This window comes from Pseudorca crassidens, chromosome 11, assembly GCF_039906515.1.
Source record: "Pseudorca crassidens isolate mPseCra1 chromosome 11, mPseCra1.hap1, whole genome shotgun sequence".
NCBI lineage: Eukaryota > Metazoa > Chordata > Mammalia > Artiodactyla > Delphinidae > Pseudorca > Pseudorca crassidens.
The window spans coordinates 2345731-2366124 of record NC_090306.1 but is presented as its reverse complement, the minus strand read 5'-3'; the positions used below and the strand labels follow the sequence as shown (position 1 = coordinate 2366124).

The window sequence follows — 20394 nt, the reverse complement described above, 5'->3', positions numbered from 1 at the left end:
AATAAGGAATAAACTGACAGCTAAAAACTTTTGAATCGTATTAGTTACTGTCCTACTTTAAACTAAAGGCCAAGAATGAAAATTGTTATGAGGGGGACAGGTCGCTCTGTTAACACTAGACCAAGCTGCAGGAGAGATCATGACAGGCCTGCTTTTAAGAGGAATGCAGCCATGCTTCATTGTCCCACTTCTATCAATCAGCTAGAAAGAGCTGCACCTCAGGTCAGGACTCCAAGGAAGACTTGCGGCTCTTAATCCAGTTACACTCCATTTTCTTAGACTGCTACTGGTCTGGCATGAGTCCCCTCCAACTTCTTAAAATGGAATGTCATTCTTTCTTTAAGATTCATAGAATTATATATACCCAGGTTCTCCCTTCCATTTCTGCTCCTAAAACACTTTGCTACCTGTTATGTGTTGGTTAAGGTTGTAAGTTTGAAGGTGCCAGGGTCCAGATTTTGCCTGTGGATTCTGGTGGCAAAGGCTCTGTGGGGTCCTGTTCCAGGTCTCCATCTCGTTCTGCAGGACGGAGGTGGCAGGGGCCTGTGGCGGTTCTGGTTTAGACAAGGGCTTGACCACACTGTCCCCTGCATCTAGAGCCATGTCCCACATCTCAAGACTGTCTGCAAGGACAGAGGTCACAAGCAAATGCAGCATCAACAAACGAGGTGCTGGAAAAATAACAGGTCGTGAGAAATGCTGTATCATGAATGCTCTATACGATGGCGTTTGGAATTTCTCCTTCCCCGACCCATGAAAGTACACCAAAGCCTCTCGCAGGTCCGGACAGTAGAGGAGCTGCATGTGTGCTATCAGCACTTTCTACAAAACCAATGGAAAATGAAGATACCTTATGCCTCTTTTGAAATGTATTTGTGAGGACGGAAAGTATGCAGCACAGTAACTTACAGACACTTGATAGGTATTTACTGATTAGGACTGAAGCCATTCCTTTAGCCCTCCTGACCTGGAAGCACGTCTGTCTGGGTGAGCGGCTCTGAAGCAGCAGTTCCGGCAGGTGGCACCGGTGGCAGCGCTGCTGCAGAGAAAGGACAAAACCACGTAACCAAGCTGGGCTGCGGGCGGCCTTGGAAGTGCGTGCAAAGCCGCCTGGGGTTACACTCGTCGGCGCGGCAGGCAGAACTCGGGACCTTGCATCCTGGTCCTACCTACAGATCTATATAAAATAGGACTGACGATACTATATTCTTTCTTCTCATCAAACTGCGAAAAAAACGCTGAGAAGTTTTTGTTTCTCCTTTAGCAGAAACGGAAGAGTTACTGTAAGCCGTTTTGTCCAGTTTTTACTATTTGAAGCTATAACCCTTGTTCAAACAAAATCTTAAGCAGAAATGAATATGTAAAACCAAGATGATGACTGTGTGATTTGGGGTGGGGGAGGTCCTGGAGATGACTCCTCCTCCACCCCTGACCCCCAGAGCTTCCGCAATGGTTTGGAAGCTGAAGATCTAGAATAATAATTCTTATTAAGAACATCCCCAGCACAGTAAGTTTTTTGGGTTTTTTTCCCCTACATTAACCTCAGCCTGCCAGTACTGCTGAGGGGAATTATAAAGAACTAAACATGAAGCAAGTCCTCGGAACTGTCTTTGTAATTTTTAGGGAGAAGCTGGGCAAAAATCCACTTGGTCTTTCTTTGTTTCTAGTCTCTGAGAAAGACTCCAAGAAAATCTGTATCTACTACTCCCACTGAAGCTGGACTCTGAAATAAAAAGTTCAGGGATAAAGAATTGCCAAAAACCCATTCTCTTCAAACCCAACTTTGCTTTATGTTCAGAGACAGCTCAGGGGCTTCCCTGGTGGCGCAGTGGTTAAGAATCCACCTGCCAGTGGAAGGGACATGGGTCAAGTCCGGTCCAGGAAGATCCCACGTGCCACAGAGCAACAATGCCTGTGCACCACAACTACTGAGCATGCGCTCTAGAGCCCGTGAGCCATAACTACTGAGCCCACATGCCACAACTACAGCCCATGTGCCACAACGACTGAAGCCCGTGCTCTGCAACAAGAGAAGCCACTGCAATGAGCCCGCACACCGCAACGAAGAGTAGCCCCCACTCACCACAACTAGAGAAAGCCCCCGTGCACAGCAACAAAGACCCAACACAGCCAAAAGTTAAAAAAATAAGTAAATAATTAAAAAAAATAAAAGCTCAGAAAGGCTTTCTCGTGTACACGTGGCCAAAGTAACTGAGGCGAAAAGAAGCTCTGTCCCCTGAGACAAATAGTTCCAGGTTATGTCAGGGCCCGTCTCCTTCGCCCAGAAGACCAGTGTCTTCCTTCAGTCACGGGGAATGGCGAGGCAGGACGTGACGGTTTGAGCCCGTGGCCGCCTCTGTGCTGTGTGTGGACCCGACCTGCTGCAGAGTGGGGAGAGCAGTCACCCCCAGAGCCCATGCTCCGTCCTCTCACCAGGACCCTGCTTCTCGGCAGGTGGGCCAGACGGGCGTTCCTGCTGCTGTTTCTCCATCTGCTCCCGGAACCGCTGCTGCAGCTGTCTTTGCCGGAGCTTCCGCTGGTACGTGGCATCGCTCTCTGTGGCAGCGGAGGTCGGGCTTCTGCATCAGGAGAGCAACAGGGAGGTGAGTTCCTGAGTTAACTGGTGAGCAGCAACACACAGTTCCCAAGGGAGCACACGGCCCAGCCAGTGTGCTGGCTCTGAAGTGAAGGCAGGAGTGGGAGGCAGGGGGAGACACCTGGGAAGGAGCAGGGGCGGGGAGGGCACGCAGCCCGCACCCGGAGCCGCTGTCCTCATCCCCTGCATCACAACGTGGTGGCTTGGTCTGCAAGGAGACGTCACCTCCTGTGGTCTGGGGGGTCCCAGAGTCGGGTTCCGTCGGCAGCTGCTGTATCTGGCTTGTTCCACACATGGTTCAAAGTCTTGTCTCTTTGCTTTAGTTAAATCCACTTCAAGAGGCAGCTAATGAGGGAAAAAAGGGGAGAAAACTTCTTCCAACTGCTCTTCCCCTTCCTCAAGGATCTAGATACCTGAAAAATGGCATTTCACGATCCTCTATCCATCATTCCTTCTAGGTCCTAAGAAGCTGGGACAAGGGATCCATAAGTTCAAGTCATTTTCATTATATGAGGAATAAAACAATTTCATTTTCCACCTATGCCATTATGTATTAATGAAGTTTTGATAAGGAATCATACTTCAGTTTTTATTGAGGGCAAATGCTCTGTAAAATCTAATTTGAATCTTTTCTTGGCAACCAGATCTGATGCTGTCTACTATTTTTTTAATGGAAATGATCACACATCATCACACTACAGAAACCCAGAGATTTTTCACTTGGGAGAACTTCTCTCTCAATAATATGATGCTGATAGAATAAAGGAATATGAGTGATTGAGATGACTACATTTTGGATAAAGATAACATGAAAATGAAAATTATACTGTGAGATTTCGTACTGACATTGAGAAGTAAATAAGTTAAACAGGGCTTCCCTGGTGGCGCAGTGGTTGAGAATCCACCTGCCAATGCAGGGGCACGGCTTCGAGCCCTGGTCCGGGAAGATCCCACATGCTGCAGAACAACTAAGCCCGTGCGCCACAACTACTGAGCCTGCACTCTAGAGCCTGTGTGCCACAACTACTGAAGCCCATGAGCCTAGAGCCCATGCTCTGCAACAAGAGAAGCCACTGCAATGAGAAGCCCACGCAGCGCAACAAAGAGTAGCTCCCGCTCGCTGCAACTAGAGACAGCCCGTGCGCAGCAACGAAGACCCAACACAGCCAAAAATAAATAAATTTATTAAAACAAAAACAAAAGAACTGGACAGTCACATGCAAAAGAATTAAACTGGATCACTTACACCATACACAAAAATTAACACTGGATTAAAGACCTGAAACCGTAAAACTCCTGGAAGAAAATATAGGCAATAAGCTCCTTGACGTTGGTCTTGATGGTAATTTTTTTGTATTTGACACCAAAGAGCGAAAACAACAAAAGCAAAAATAAACAAGTGGGACTATATCAAACTAAAAAGCTTCTGACAGCAAAGGAAACAATTAACAAAGTGAAAAGGCAACCTACTAAATGGGAGAAAAAGTTTACAAATGATGTAACTGCTAAAGCATTAACATTCAAAACGTATAAAGAACTCACAACTCAAAAGCAAAACCAAAACAAAACAATCCAATGAAAAAATGGGCAGAAGATCTGCATAGATATGCTTTCAAAGAAGACCTACAGATGCCCAACAGGTACATAAAAAGATACTCAACATCACTCACCATCAGGGAAATGAAAATCAAAACCACAATAAGATAGCACCTCACATTTGTCAGAATGGCTATTATCAAAAAGACAAGAGACGACAAGTGCTGGTGAGAATGTGGAGAAAAGGGAACCCTTGTGCACTGCTGGTGGGACTGTAAACTGGCATAGCCACTACGGGAAAAACTATGGAAAACAGTTTCCTGAATAAATTAGAAACTAGAAATAATAATAATTATAATAATAAATTAGAAAATAGAACTACCATATGATGCAGCAATTTCACTTCTGGGTATTTATCCAAAAAAAAGAAAAAGAGTAACCCAGAAAGATATGCTCCCCCATTTTCACTGCAGCATTATTTACAACAGCCAAGACATGGAAGCAACCTAAATGCCCACCGATAAAGAATGTAGTATATATATCTACAACGGAACATTATTCAGGCATAAAGAAGAAAATTTTGCCACTTGCAATAACATGGATGGATCCTGAGGACAGTGTGCTAAGTGAAATAATTCAGAGAGAAAAATAAATACCATATGATCTCACTTATATGTGGAATCTAAACAAACAGACAAAAACTGAGCTCATAGATGAAGAGAACAGGGGTTGCCAGGGGTCGGGGGTGGACGAAATGGGTGAAGGGAGTCAAAAGGTACAAACGTCCTGTTATAAAATAAATAAGCTCTGGGGATGTAATATACAGCATGGTGACTATAGTCAGTAACACTGTATTGTATATTTGAACGTTGCTAAAAGAATAGATCTTAACAGTTCTCATCAAAAAAAACTGCATCTACGTGTGGTGATGGATGTTAACTACACTTATTGTGGTGATCATCTTGCAATATATAAAAATACTGAATCATTATGTTGTACAACTGAAACTAATATACAGGCATACCTCAGAGATATTGCAGGTTTGGTTCCAGACCTCCACAATAAAGCAAATATAGAAATAAAGCAAGTCGCACAATTTTTTTGGTTTCTTAGTGCGTATAACAGTTGTGTTTACACTATACTGTAGTATGTTAAGTGCGCAACAGCATTATGTCAAAAAAAAGCAATGTACGTACCTTAATCAAAAAATAATTTATTGCTAAAAAATGCCAACCATCACCTGACAATGCAGCTGCCACAAACCTTCAATTTGTAAAAAATGCAATTATCTGTGAAGTGCAATAAAATGAAGCACTATAAAACAAGGTATGCCTGTAATGTTGTATGTCAGTTATATCTCAGTTAAAAAAAAAAAGTCAAAGACAGAGAAATCTTGAAGACAGCAAGAGAAGAGCAAATCATCACATACTGGAGTGCCTGCCTAAGATTATCAGATTTCTCAGCAGAACTCTTACAGGCCAAAATGGAGTGGGATGATATATTCAAAGTCCTGAAAGAAAAAACTTAGCCAAGAATAGTGTATCCAGCAAAAGTATCCTTCAAAAATGGAGAAACTAAGATTTTCTTCAAATAAACAAAAGCAGAGCGAGTTCATTACCACTAGACTTGCTCTACAACAAATGCTAAAGGGAATCCTTCAAACTGAAACAAAAGGATGCCGGGCAGCAACATGAAAATAAAAAGTTCTCCAGTAAAGGTAAATACACGGACAAAAACAGTAACCTGTATCATCATAATTTTGGTACATGGAATTTAAATGAAGAAAAACATTAAAATTGTATAATGAATACAGATATTAAATGTAAAAACCATTAAAACTTTTATAACAATCTATGTTAATAGACATACAATAATATGAAGATGTAATCTGTAACATCAATAACATAAAGTGGTGTTGTAAAGGACTAGAGTTTTTGTATGCAATTCAAGTTATCAGTTTAAAATAGAATGTTATAACTTTAAAATGTTTCATATAATTGCAATGGTAACCACAAAGGAAATATCTATAGGATATACACAAAAGTAAACAAGAAGGGAATCAAATCATGTTACTACCAAAAGAATCAACACAACACAAAGGACAGCAGTAAGAGAGGAAAGAAGGGACAAAAAAAAAAAGCTAAGCTACAGGACATACAGAAAATGATTAACAAAATAATAAATACTAAGCCCTTCCCTATCAATAATAAATGTAAATGGATCAAACTCCCCAACCAAAGCCATAGATTGGCTGGATGGATTCAAAAAACAAGATACAACTACATACTTCCTACATTAGACTCACTTCAGATCTAAAGACATAACACAGGCTGAAGGTGAAAGGATAGAAAGAGATACTCCATGTAAATGGTAACCAAAAGGGAGCAGGGGAGGCTATACTAATATAAGAAAAAATAGACTTTAAGTCAAAAACTGTTACAAGAGACAAAAGAGGACATTCTATAATAATAAAAGGGTCAATTAACTGTGAAGCTATAACAATTACAAATACTTATATACCAAACATCAGAGCTCCTAAATATGTAAAGCAAACTTTGACAGATTTGAAAGGAGAAATACACAGCAAGACAGTAATAGCAGAAGACTTCAGTACCCTACTTTCAATAATGGATAGAACCAAACAGAAGGTCAATAAGGAAACAGAAGATTTGAACACTACAGACCATATGGACCTAAGACATATAGAGAATATTCCACCCAACAACAGCAGAATATACATTCTCCTCAGTACAAATGGAACATTCTCCAGGAGAGACCCCATGTTAGGCTACAAAACAAGTCTTAAATTGAAGACGACATAAATTATACAAAAAAAATCTCTGCTAATCACAATGGAATGAAACTGGAAATCAATGGCAGAAGGAAAAATGAAAAATTCACAAACGTGGAAATTAGTACTTTCTTAAGACAACCAATGGGTCAAATAAATCACAAGGGAAATTAGAAAATATCTTGAGACAAATGAAAATGTTGAAAACACAGCACACCAAAACTTACATATGCAGCAAAAGCAGTACTAACAGGGAAGTTTCTAGCTGACACAAGCTAGGAGAAGACAGGAAATAAAGCTTAGGGCAGGGCTTCCCTGGTGGCGCAGTGGTTGAGAGTCCGCCTGCTGATGCAGGGGACATGGGTTCACGCCCCGGTCCAAGAAGATCCCACATGCCGCGGAGCGGCTGGGCCCGTGAGCCATGGCTGCTGAGCCTGCACGTCTGGAGCCTGTGCCCCGCAACAGGAGAGGCTGCAACAGTGAGAGGCCCACGTACCGGAAAAAAAAAAAAAAATTATGAGAATACTATGAACAACTGTACACCAACAAATCAGATAGCCTAGAAGAAATGGATACATTCCTAAAACACACAACCGACCAAGACTGAATCATGAAGAAACAGAAATAGACCAGTAACTAGTAGAAGAGTGTATTAGTAAACAAAAACCTAACAACAACAACAACGAAAAAAAAGCCCAGGACTAAATGGCTTCACTGGAAAATTCTACCAAACATTTAAAGAATTAACACCAACCGTCAAACCCTTCCAAAAAACTGAAAAGGAGGGAACACTTCCAAGTTCATTCTAAGAGGCCAGCATTATTCTGATACCAAAGCCAGGCAAAAACACTATAAGAGGAGGGTGGATAAAAAGACACTACAAGAAAACTATAGACCAATATCCCTGATGCATATTGATGCAAAAATCCTCAATGAAATACCGGCTCACCAAATTTAACAGCACATTAAAAGTATTATACACCATGACCAAGAGAGGTTTATTCTTGAAATGCAAAGATGATTCGATATACACAAATCAATCAATGTGATCCATGAACAAAACCACCTGTTCATCTAAACTGATGCAAAAAAAAAAAAGTCTGACAAGATTCAATAATTTTTTCATGATAAAAACATTCAACAAATTAGGAATAGAAGAAACAACCTCAACATAATAAAGGCCATATATGAAAAGCCTACAGTTAACATCATACTCAATGGTGAAGACTGAAAGCTTTTCCTGGAAGATCAGGAATAAGGCAAGGATGCCCACTCTCACTACTTCTTAACATATTGGAAGTCCTAGCCAGAGCAATTAAGCAAGGAAAAGAAATAAAAGGAATCCAAATTGGAAAGGAAGAAGTAAAATTATCTCTGGTTGCAGATTACTTGATCTTCTATGTAGAAAACCCTAAAGACTCAACAAAAAAAACTGTCAATTAATAAACAAATTCAGCAAAGTTTCAGGATACAAAATCCACATAAATAATAGTTGTGTCTCTACACACTAATAATGAACAATCAAAAAGTTGAGACAACAATTCCATTTACAATAGCATCAGAAAGAATAAAATACTTAGGAATAAACCTAACCAAGGTGAAAGACGTGTACACTGAAAACTATGAAACACTGCTGAAAGAAATTAAAGAAGGCACAAATAGATGGAAAGACTTCCCATGTTCATGAACTGGAAGACTTAATATTGTTAAGATATGCATACTACCAAAGTGATGTACAGATTCAGTGTAATCTCTATCAAAATTCCAATGACATTTTTTGCATAAATAAAAAAATTCACCTTAAAATTTATAAAGAATCTCAAGGGACCTCAAATAACAAAAATAATTTTGAAAAAAAAAAATTGGAGGATCTCCTGATTTCCAAACATATTACAAAGCTTCAATAATCAAAACAGTATGATACTGCCATAAAGACAGGTCCGTAGGTCAATGTAATAATACAGAAAGCCCAGAGATGAATCCTCATGTATGGCCAAATGATCTTCAGCAAGTGTGCCAAGACTACACAATGGGGAAAGGAGTCTCTTCAACAAATGATGTTGGAAAAACTGAATATCCACATGCAAAAGAATGAAGTTAGACCTGTATCTTACATCATATACAAAAATAAATTCAAGATAGATTAAATACCTAAATATAAGACGCAAAACTATAAAACTCAAAGAAGAAAACACAGGGGAAAAACTTCATGACATTGAATTTGGCAATGATTTCTTGGATGTGACACCAAAGTACAGGCAACAAAAAAAGCAAAAATATACAAATGGAGCTATATCAAACTTAAAAGGCAAGCTATGGAATGGGAAAAAACTTTGCAATCATATCTCTGATAAGGAGTTAATAGCCAGAATATATAAAGAACTCCTACAGCTTGACAACAAATAAATCAAATAGCCCAATTAAAAAATGGGCAAAGAACCTGAGTAGACATTTCTCCAAAGATGATACACAAATGGGCAATAAGCACATGAAAAGATGTTCAACATCACTAATCATCAGAAAAATTCAAATCACACCCATTAGGATGGCTACTATCAAAAAAACAGAAAATATGGGCTTCCCTGGTGGCGCAGTGGTTGAGAGTCCGCCTGCTGATGCAGGGGACGCAGGTTCGTGCCCCGGTCCGGGAAGATCCCACATGCTGCGGAGCAGCTAGGCCCGTGAGCCATGGCCGCTGAGCCTGCGCATCTGGAGCCTGTGCTCCGCAATGGGAGAGGCCATCAGTGAGAGGCCCGCGTACCACAAAAAAAAAAAAAAAAGAAAGGTTAAAATGGTAAATTTCATGTTATGTGTTTTTTACCACAATGTTTTAAAAACAGAAAAAATTACAATATCCCTCATAAATATAGATGCAGAAATCCTTAACAAAATATTAGCAAACTGAGTCCAATTATATGTAAAAAGGATTTAGAAAAAGGACAGAAATGGAGTTTTTTTGTTTTTTGCAGGACGCGGGCTTCTCACTGTTGTGGCCTCTCGCGTTGCGGAGCACAGGCTCTGGACGCGCAAGCTCAGCGGCCATGGCTCACGGGCCCCGCTCCGCGGCATGTGGGATCTTCCCGGACCGGGGCACAAACCTGTGTCCCCTGTATCGGCAGGCAGACTCTCAACCACTGCACCACCAGGGAAGCCCCAAGAAATGGAGTTTTGACAGCTGCCAATTGACACACACCTCTATTACGGGCAGCACAAGAAAAAGAACCCCTCAAGTACCAGAGAGGGAAGGCTGCCCAGGGTGGCGGCACTGCAGGGACCCAAAGAACCACAGGTGAAGCAGCCACACTCCACCAGGCAACAGGAATGCTCCAGAGCCTGACTGGCCCAGGCATGCTAAACTCCAGACCCCATTCTCCGAAGGCAAACGCGCAGATCACGTGACACGCAACTACAGAAACAAGGGAGATCTAAACCTTAAAGACACCCGAGCTAAGGAAGAGCAGGAAGGTTGAACGCGTGAGACTCTGAGTGTTTGTAAGAAATGGCAGTGCTACAAGGGATCTGTGCTCCTTCTGTCTCACAGACCACTGCCAAGCATGGTTCTCTCTACATAAGAGACAAGTAACACAAATGCTCCAGGCTTCAATTTCCTCATTGGTACATTAAGGTAATTGGTTCCTGCTGGCTCTTATGTTCAAAGACGTCTGAAATACATTCCAGACCCTTTAAACAGCCAAGTCTTCACTTTTTCTCTCTCCATCACCAAATACTCACTCATGACACAAAAGCATCATCAGTTGCACTTTTACTGCGACGCATTCCACCCCCCACTTGTAACATACCTGGTGTGGGAGCTTGTTTAGCGACCTCACGTAGTCTTTGTCCAGAATACAATTCCCAAGTGCATTCCCGAAACTTCTACGGGTAAGAAAAGAGGGGAACGGGGTTGAGAACGTTATATGTGAATATCAGAGAACAGAGCTACAGCCTTTGTACAAGCTGCTTCTCAACACAGCAGAGGAGATGGGCTCTGATAAGCATTCAGAAATGTTCATTACGCATCTGCATTAGGCGCTGAGAATACAGCAGTGAGCACAGCAGCCACAAACCCGCCCGCAGGAGGGGCAGTGGGCACAGAAAGCCTGAGCAAGCGCTCACAAAATCGCACCAGCTATACCTTCCAACGCAGAACACGAATTCCACAGCAGAGAATGTTTCCCAAGGACTGCTCCAACTCCCCAGTAATGGTGAGCATGCGCACTTTAGGGGCACAGACCTCCATGACCAAAGTTCTTTACTTGGGACATCTGGATTCCCCCCCCACAGGTCATGGTATTGCAAATCTTTAGTGCATGTTTTACATGTATTTTTCTGGTAATTCAATTCTCAAAGGCATCTATGACCCCAAAAAAGGTTAAAAACCCTGCTCTATGAAACTAAGTTAACTATGTTACATACACATAACGAAGAACTGTGTAGGTGTATTAAAGAGAATGAGGAAACAATGTATGTGCTGTGTGGACAGGTCTCCAAGACATACTGCTGATGAGAGGGGTGGGGAAGGCAAGGTCAAGTACAGAACAGAGAACACAGGATTCTACTACTTATTCCCCAAAAAGTGGGCCCTCAGCATAAAGAAGCACTGGGGAAAGAAGAGAGCAGGAAAACAGGCTGCACAGGGTCAAGGGTGGGAGGAAGACTTATGTTATTTCGACTTCTGAACCACGTGGGTGTTATAACCCAGAGCTGAGAAGAACAGGATCTGCCTACCTCAGTGCTCGCTTCAGCCCATCGGTCACTGCCTCCTTCCTCGCCTTCTCCAAAGACAAGGCTTTGGACTTGAGGCCCTCGCTAACACCATAGCCCACGTCCTCATGATACGAACCATCCTGTGGACAGAAAAGGAGTTCAGGGTCCAACGTGAGGAGCTGCAGCCCCGTCCCTGGCTGCAGAGCTCTCCTCTTCCTCAAGCATGAGTGTTCAGACTGGTTGGACAGAGCCCAGGGCCTGGAACACAGGCGGAGTTGCCAGAGTCCATTTCCAGGGCTACTTCCTGGACCGGATCTGCCTAGAGATGTGCCTGTGCTCCAAGTGCAAGACAATTCTCCTTCCTCTTCACATAACTAGGCACACACCTGACCCGCCCCACATCTTACTAAGACACATCACCCACACTATGAAAACCTCTGGGGCACCAAACCAAAAATTTGAAATATTATATTTAACAGATTCTAATGACTGCATAGCAAATCCTCTCACAAGTCAGGTGGTACCTGTTTCTCGGCTTCTACCAAAAGTAAAGGTGGGCCTGATCAAGCTGTTAGCTGACAGAGAGCTGACTATAATGTTTGATGATAGCATTGTGATTTCTGATATATAACTCACAAGTAGTCAAAGAAATGAATGACACTGTAACAAAACTCGTTCATTCTCAGTTTGTTTATGTGAATAAGGTTTTCGGTAGTATTTATAAAAATAAGTCAGAATAGAATTAATGCTAAATGTTTAGTCTAGGAATAAGTAATATTAACTGTGGATATACAAACTAACTGAATAGAAAAAAACAGCTCATCCATCTTATCAAGAAATGCATTTTCCATAAAATTTTATTAAATATAAATATTTTGATGTAGTTATGTTGTCTCTTCAACATAAACACAACTGACTAAATTGTGTATTAACAGCACCTGTAATATCAATAGTAACTCAATCCAGAAGAAATTTCTCAATAGTTAGAGCCTTAAGATCACTGGAAATTTATCCCCTAAAATTTTTACACACACAAGTATAATAAGGTTATCATTAATAAAAGATTTTCAATCATATAGCAGGATAAAAGCCAGAGGGGAAATGGAATGGAAATACGTGTTCAAGAAGAAACAACGTAAGATATCTGATGACCGAAGAATAACTTGCTCAAAAAAAAGAAAAACAGGGACTTCCCTGGTGGTCCAGTGGTTAAGGCTCCATGCTCCCAATGCAGGGGGCCCAAGTTCAGTCCCTGGTTGGGGAACTAGATCCTGCATGCCACAGCTAAAGACCCTGCACACCACAACTAAGACCCAGTGCAACCAAATAAATAAATAAATATTTAAAAAGAAAGAAAGAAAGAAAAAGAAAAATAGCTTGCGCATGTATTTTTTTTAAATGGATGACAGCATTTAATCCTCTATGGTATTTAGAATACATTGGTACGTGTTAAAAAGATGTAACAGATTTATTTTAGAATGTAAAATTTTACAATATGCCAAAAAATACACCCTTACAACTGTTTATATATATGGTGAAAACTGAGTCAACTTAAAAACGTGCAAGAAAACAGAGTTCCTCAAAATTCTCTTAGGGGCACATGAGGGAGGATGTCTGAACAACCCCACCCCCTCTCTGGGCCCCGAGGCCTCCGTACCTGCTCACTCTCCCACCTGCCCCGTGCCTGCAGGCAGCATGTCCCCTCCATCACCCTCACCTTCAGCTGGACTCTCACAAACGCACAGACGCCCACGTAGAACTTGCCATTGTTAAGGTCAACAAAATCTAGGAGTGGGAAAGAGAACCAGCTGAAGAGGATACTGATCGCTGTGCCTCACCTGTATTCCTCCTGCTGGCGACTGAGCACGCCTTCCCTAGGTCCTTGTCTACAAAACACTCCTGCCAGAAGTCAGCCAATGCCGAGGAAGGGAAACGAAGAAGCAGGCACTGCCAGGAAGCATACTCACCCACGTTCTGCTGTGTGATAGAGTGTGCCCAGCCATTGTAGCCAAACATCTCATTGGCCAGATTAATTACCCTGTGACCCTCGATGTAACACACCTGGAAAAAAAATTTAAAGAAGAAAAAAAAGCTTGTTAAAATTCCTTGCCATACTTAAATGTGGATCAAAATTTACTTAATCTGGGCTTCCCTGGTGGCGCAGTGGTTGAGAGTCCGCCTGCCGATGCAGGGGACGCGGGTTTGTGCCCCGGCCTGGGAAGATCCCACATGCCGCGGAGCGGCTGGGCCCGTGAGCCTTGGCCGCTGAGTCTGCGCATCTGGAGCCTGTGCTCCACAATGGGAGAGGCCACCACAGTGAGAGGCCCGCGTACCACTAAATAAATAAATAAATAAATTTACTTAATCTGGGCTTCCCTGGTGGCGCAGTGGTTGAGAGTCCGCCTGCCGATGCAGGGGACGCAGGTTTGTGCCCCGGTCTGGGAAGATCCCACGTGCCGCGGAGCGGCTGGGCCCATGAGCCATGGCCACTGAGCCTGCACGTCCGGAGCCTGTGCTCCGCAACGGGAGAGGCCACAGCAGTGAGAGGCCCACGTACCGCAAAAAAAAAAAAAAAAAAAAAATTTATTCCTTACCAGCTCTTTTGGCAAAACCACCCTTAAACATTCCAGAGAATTTCTCAGTGAACTTAATTCAAAGATCTTCCAGAGGAGCCAGTTAGAACTAGTGTCTTGGGCCAGGCCATGCTTGGGCCACGGCAGATGACAGTGAAGGCTGGAACCCATCCCCGCCCAAAGACACAAACGTCCACTAACAGCGAATGAGAGACCTTCTGAATCCATGAGGAAAAGAGAGGGAGTTGGCAAGTTCATGGGAATAGTCGGCGTTGTGGGCACCCACTTTTCAAGCACGTAAACTCTCTCACCTTCTGGCCTCCTCCAGCCACGCGGCTACTTATGTATTCTGGGCCCAGCCTCTGCCTCAGAGCCTTCTGGATGGCCTGGTACTCTTGTGCTGTGTATTGGTACTGTAATCCACAAAGGGAAAATTAAACTGACATTTCCACCATTCCTTATCAGCAAGTCCCCAACTTTTTGGTCTCCAGACCCCTTAACACTCTTCAAAAGTACTGAGGATCCTATGAGCTTTTGTTTATGTGGGTTATATCTATCAATACTAGGAATTAAAAATGAGAAACTCTGCAGGCACACATTCCAGTAACCATCAGAGCAATGATATCAGCACATGCTATATGGTCTCTGGAAAACACCCTCACTCATGAGAGAATGAGAGTGAAAAAGGCACAGAGTATTTTAGTATTATTATGAAAATAATTTTGATTTCACAGACTCTGAAAGGTCTTGTGGACCCCCAGGGGTCACTGGACAACATTGTGAAAACCACTGCCTTAGATGTTACTAATATGTTACCATCCCTACAAAACTTTCTGGAGCCAGAACTGGGAAACTGAAACTTCCCTCCTTGGAGTCTATATGACATGTATGTAGGCAAGGGAGCAGGAGAGGAGAAAACATGACAGGAAGCCCTGCTTCCATTTGTCCTCTTCTCTAGTTCAACAATTTCCCATCCTACACATAGAGAAATACACTCCTACTTGTTTAGATTTTCATCCCCTCAATACTTTTCCCCTTGCCCTGAATAAATACACACAAATAGATTTCTGGTAAGACAAAGATAGAATTTGGGGGGACAAAGCAAGAATCTCCCTTATATGCACAGAATATCTCCACAAAGAGTACAACACCAGAAACTTCGGATGCCTCCAAAAAAGAGATCTGGGTGACATGTGGACAAGAGTGATAGGAAACAGTGAGACTTTTTACATACAGTCTGTTTCATTTTGAATGTTACAGCATATGAAAATGTAATCTATCCAAAAAATAAATAAAATTTAAATCTAAATGTAACCCCCAGTGCTGCTAAATTTCGAAAATGCCCTCAGAGCTTGTCAAAGACTCCCAAATGATGCACTTAAATGAAAAAAAAAAAAAACAGTTTACATGTATATGATGGTGCTCTACCAATGGCTTCCCCATACCTTTTTCACTTAACCTCATTCGTTCCACGTATGAAAAACACACACGTACCTGACCAAAGCATAATACAGAGTTGCCACCAGCAGGATGGCTGTCACGGCCGCTAAGAATTGCTTCTTCAGTCCCAGACATGTTGATTCAGGTTGACCTCTAAATAAAAAGAAGATTAAAAAAATGATCTCAAAGAATGCTAGTGGTAAAAGGCAAGAGCCTCTACTAAAAATCAAATGAAGTAACTTTCCTTGCATACTTTAAACACTGACCCAGTCAAGGGCCAAGTTCCTCAGTGCTTAGCTATCACCTAACAAACCACTTAAAATCCTTTAGGGTCTGCTTCTACCTTTCTGCTAAAATTTTGCTAGCGTGGTGGTGCTATTAAAGGTGATTTTTACAATAAGAATGTATTGTATGTTATAATTACAATGTTCGTAATTGAAAAAGTCAGAATTACAAAAGCGTGCTAGGGGAGATTATGATCACCTGCTATATGGGCATCATGACCCTGACCTCTGTGGGGTTGAAGAGGAAACATAGGCCACGGTAGCGGAACTGCTGTCGCGGAGCCAACACGCCAGCAGGGGGGAGTGTAACAGACATGACGCAATGGAAGAGCCAGATGGCACAGAAGACCCTGTGTTCAGAAAGGGCACAGCATTAAACCACTAGTAGTCCCTGCAGTTTATCGCCTGGGACCTTGTTACAAATGCATATTCTCAGGCCCCACCTCAGACCCACTGAATCCAAAACCAGAGGTGAGGCCCATGTATGAGTGCTGGACCAAGCCCACCCCGTGATTCTGACACAAGCTCCAGTTTGAGAGCCACTGCATTAGACTGAGACCACGCAAGTGTGCAGTCTATTAGAAAAGAGAATTACCCTCAGAAAAAGCAGCTGCAGATGGCTGACCCGCTACCTGAGTGCCCCACCCGCTGCAGATCCAACAAAGTTGGGCCTCAGCACATCTGCATGCTATAAATCTTCAGATTGTTCACTCACAGTAGGACCACAAATCTATGAACGTCAACCAGTATGATTCCCCACGCAGTGTTCCAAGATGGTGTTTAAGAGCTGACATTCCAAGTGGTGATTTCTGGCTCCATCACCCACGAGGTCTTGACCAAGAGAAAAATCACATAATCTCTCTAAATGACGTTTCATCATCTAGAAAATGGAGATAATAGTATCTACATTTCCTAGGGGTTCTGTAAAGATTAAATGAGAAACTGCATAAAAACTGCATTAATGCAACTAGAGATTATCATACTAAATGAAATTAAGTCAGAAAGAGAAAAATAAGTATCATATGGTATCACTTATCTGTAGAATCTAAAATATGACACAAATGAACCTATCTACAAAACAGAAACAGAAACAGAGACATAGAGAACAGACTGGTGGTTGCCAAGGGGGAGAAGCTTGGGGGAGGGATGGAATGGGAGGTTGGGGTGAGCAGATGTAGGCTTTTATATATAGAACGGATCAACAACAAGGGCCTACTGTACAGCAGAGAACTACATTCAATATCCTATGATAAACCATAATGGAAAAGAATATAAAAAAAAGAATGTGTGTGTGTGTGTGTGTGTATATATAAAACTGAATCACCTTGCTATACAGCAGTAATTAACACAACATTGTAAATCAACTATACTTCAACTTAAAAAAAAACTACATCAGAAGGGTGCCTGGCACATGTGAAATACTAAATAAATGTTAGTTATTGCTAAGTTCTTGTTAATTTTCTTACATACATTATGATGAAAATGCAGAAAACTAAATGATCATAAAACATTACCTTTCAGCTAAGAATTGGTAAATTTATTTATAATCTTGCACTAAAAAGTAGGATAGTGGCCTATACTAGGTTAGTCAATAGTTAGTGTCTAAAATTGTTAAATCAAGAAATAGTGGAATGAGGATATTACTTAGAACTATAAATGCCAGAAAAGACAAGTAAAAGAAAGAAACATCTCTTAGGAGTGATGCTGGTGTGAAGAACAGTGCAGCAGGGCTCGCCTTTTTAAAAATAAAACTTTTAGTGCTATTTCCTTTTCAAATATGTGCATGTATTATTTTAATAAAAATAAAAACTTAAATACCTGTTCCATAAAGCAGGGGTCAGCAAACTTTTTCCATAAAGGGCCAGAGAGTAAATATGTTAGGTGTTGCAGGTTATATGGTCTCTGTCACTACTTCACTTTGGCATTTTAGCGTGAAAGTAGCCATAGACAATACATAAATGAATGGGCGTGGTTGTGTCCCAATAAAACTTTATTACACAAATGAACTTATTTACAAAACAGAAAGAGACTCACAGACTTAGAAAACAAACTTATGGTTACCAGGGAGGAAGGCCGGCGGGGAGGGATAGATTGGGAGTTTGGGACTGACATATACACACGGCTATATTTAAAATGGATAACCAACAACGACCTAAAGTATAGCACAGGGAACACTGCGCAATACTCAGTAATAACCTAAATGGGAAAAGAAATTGAAAAAGAATAAATACATGTATAACTGAATCACTTTGCTGTACACCTGAAACTAACACAACATTGTTCATCAACTATACTCCAATATAAAATAAAAATTTAGGGACTTCCCTGATGGTCCAGTGGTTAAGACTAGGTGCTTCCACTACAGGGGCCCTGGGTTCAATCCCTGGTCAGGGAACTAAGATCCTGCATGCCACATGGCATGGCCAAAAATAAATAAATAAAATAAAAACTAAGAAACAAACAAAAACTTTATTACAAAAAGAGGTGGCAGATTTGGCCCACAGGTCACGGAGTGGGATACTAAAAAGCTGTAGGTGAACAGGATGTTCACAAAGTCAAATGAGAGCCTATCTGGTTATCTGTTAAAAACAAGGGTATACACTGCAAATGTACTAATGCCACTGAACTGCATGCTTAAAAATGGTTAAAATGATAAATTTTACATTATGTACATTTTACCACAATTTTAAAAAAGGAGGGGAATAGCTTAACACAGAAAAGATTTCTATCTCACTCATGAAAGATTTAATACAGTCTGGCGGCCCTGTCCATCCTATAGCCATGCCGTCTGGCATGTGTGACTCCTGAGGTCAGCACTGCAGGGGTAGGCAGAGCTGGAGCAGTCATACCAGCTCAGAGCTGCCTTAGCTGTGACATGCATCACTCTGGTCACAGTTCCCCAGACAGAACTAGTCACACGGCCCCAGAGGCTGGGAAATGTAAGAAGGCATTTAAATATTTGGTGAGTACTGTCTCTACCACATCCATTTCTCCCCACTCCAGTAAGAACCCCTAGAAGGTGGGGGGTTCTTCCTGACTCTCTGTGGCACCCCCAGGGCCTAGCATAGTACCTTGCTCATAGTAGGTGGTCAGGAAGGGAAGTGTCTGAATATTAAATGAACGGATACACCAGTGAATGAAAGAAATACATAATGCAGGATATATAGACAAAGTATATTTTTTAATTCTAGAAGCTAATTTTATAAGGCAGCAGTTACACTTCTCACATTTAAAAAGCAATTTGTTTCTACTTTTCTAAACAATCTTATAAGATTCAATATATTGAAACTAGTCTCTGTCTATAGACTAAAACATGAAATTATTTTTTTAAAAATATTTATTTATTTATTTTTGGCCACGTTAGGTCTTTGTTGCTGCACGAGAGCTTTTCTCTAGCTGCAGCGAGCAGGGGCTACTCTTCGTTGCGGTGTGCGGGCTTCTCATTGCGGTGGCTTCTCTTGTGGAGCACGGGCTCTAGGCACGCAGGTTTCAGTAGTTGTGACTCGCAGGCTCTAGAGCGCAGGCTCAGTAGTTGTGGCGCATGGGCTTAGTCGCTCCATGGCATGTGGGATCTTCCTGGACCAGGGCTTGAACCCATGTCCCCTGCATTGGCAGGTGGATTCTTAACCACTGCGCCACCAGGGAAGCCCTGGAATTATTCTTTTTGCCAGTTTTAACTTTGGAAAAAACGCTTACTGTTCTGCCTCCCTTTCTAAAACTGTCCACAAACCATTTTCCTGTTATAAAATTAAAATGTCTTATTGTAGAAAGCTTTAAACATATCAAAAATATGGGAAGAAGTAAAATGTGGCTGGATTCCCACCAGCAACAGATAGCTGTTATCTTCTTCACATATGACTGTGCTTGTGTATGTGTGTTTTATGTGTATGTACATGCGTACCTGTTAAACCAAAGTAGATTCCCAATGTATCAGGCATATCTTACGCAGGACCTCAAGTCTTGGCCCTGCCTGTCTCTGAGGCCTCAGACCACTGTCTCCACCCTGGCTGCCATCAGGAGGACCACATACGTGAGGGTCCCGACCAGCAGCACACGGGCACAACCCTACGGCCCCTACTTCCTGCTCCCAGGGATGCCTCTTACCTCCCACCCTTGGCCTCGCTCCTGCATTTGAGGTGTGAGAACCCGTGGGACCCACCTGATGCCCACACGTGCACAATCGGCACATCTGGTGGAGCTGACGTACACGGGGCAAACCTTTCACCAGGGAGACAAAGGCGCTGAGGAGTAGATCCTCTCCTCTCCTCATTTAGGTGGCTGTCCTGGGGTGTGGCACCTTACACCTCCTCCAGGGAGACAGCTTAAGGAAACCAAGCAATCAGCTGTCCTTGTTACCAAGGGGTGGCCAGCCTGGAAATGCACGCTTGAACTGACTTCGTCTCCATCTCTCCTCAATCCCCTTTTCCTTCACTTCTGCTTCCTGGAATTGCACTTCCTAAAAAAATA

General features: G+C 42.2%; 1 protein-coding gene across 25 annotated transcripts in view; it reads right to left on the bottom strand.

Annotated features, from left to right (window-relative positions):
• The window catches only part of RAD52 (RAD52 homolog, DNA repair protein), a 57958-nt gene that overhangs the window by 614 nt on the left and 36950 nt on the right, over positions 1-20394 (bottom strand). For 8 of the 25 annotated variants that reach the window (XM_067756068.1, XM_067756063.1, XM_067756067.1 and 5 more), the window contains 10 exons: positions 15698-15796; positions 14515-14616; positions 13598-13691; positions 13288-13415; positions 11652-11770; positions 10724-10799; positions 2718-2941; positions 2434-2579; positions 968-1039; positions 408-671 (listed from right to left, as the gene is read on the bottom strand). In XM_067756068.1, the coding sequence (XP_067612169.1) occupies positions 408-671; positions 968-1039; positions 2434-2579; positions 2718-2941; positions 10724-10799; positions 11652-11770; positions 13288-13415; positions 13598-13691; positions 14515-14616; positions 15698-15778 (1306 nt within the window). In that variant the 5' untranslated portion in view covers positions 15779-15796. Of the gene's footprint in view, positions 1-407; positions 672-967; positions 1040-2433; positions 2580-2717; positions 2942-10723; positions 10800-11651; positions 11771-13287; positions 13416-13597; positions 13692-14514; positions 14617-15697; positions 15797-16126; positions 16278-16642; positions 16808-20086; positions 20384-20394 lie in introns of all 25 variants that reach the window. The other 17 variants (XM_067756053.1, XM_067756051.1, XM_067756052.1 and 14 more) reach the window with 15 other exon arrangements.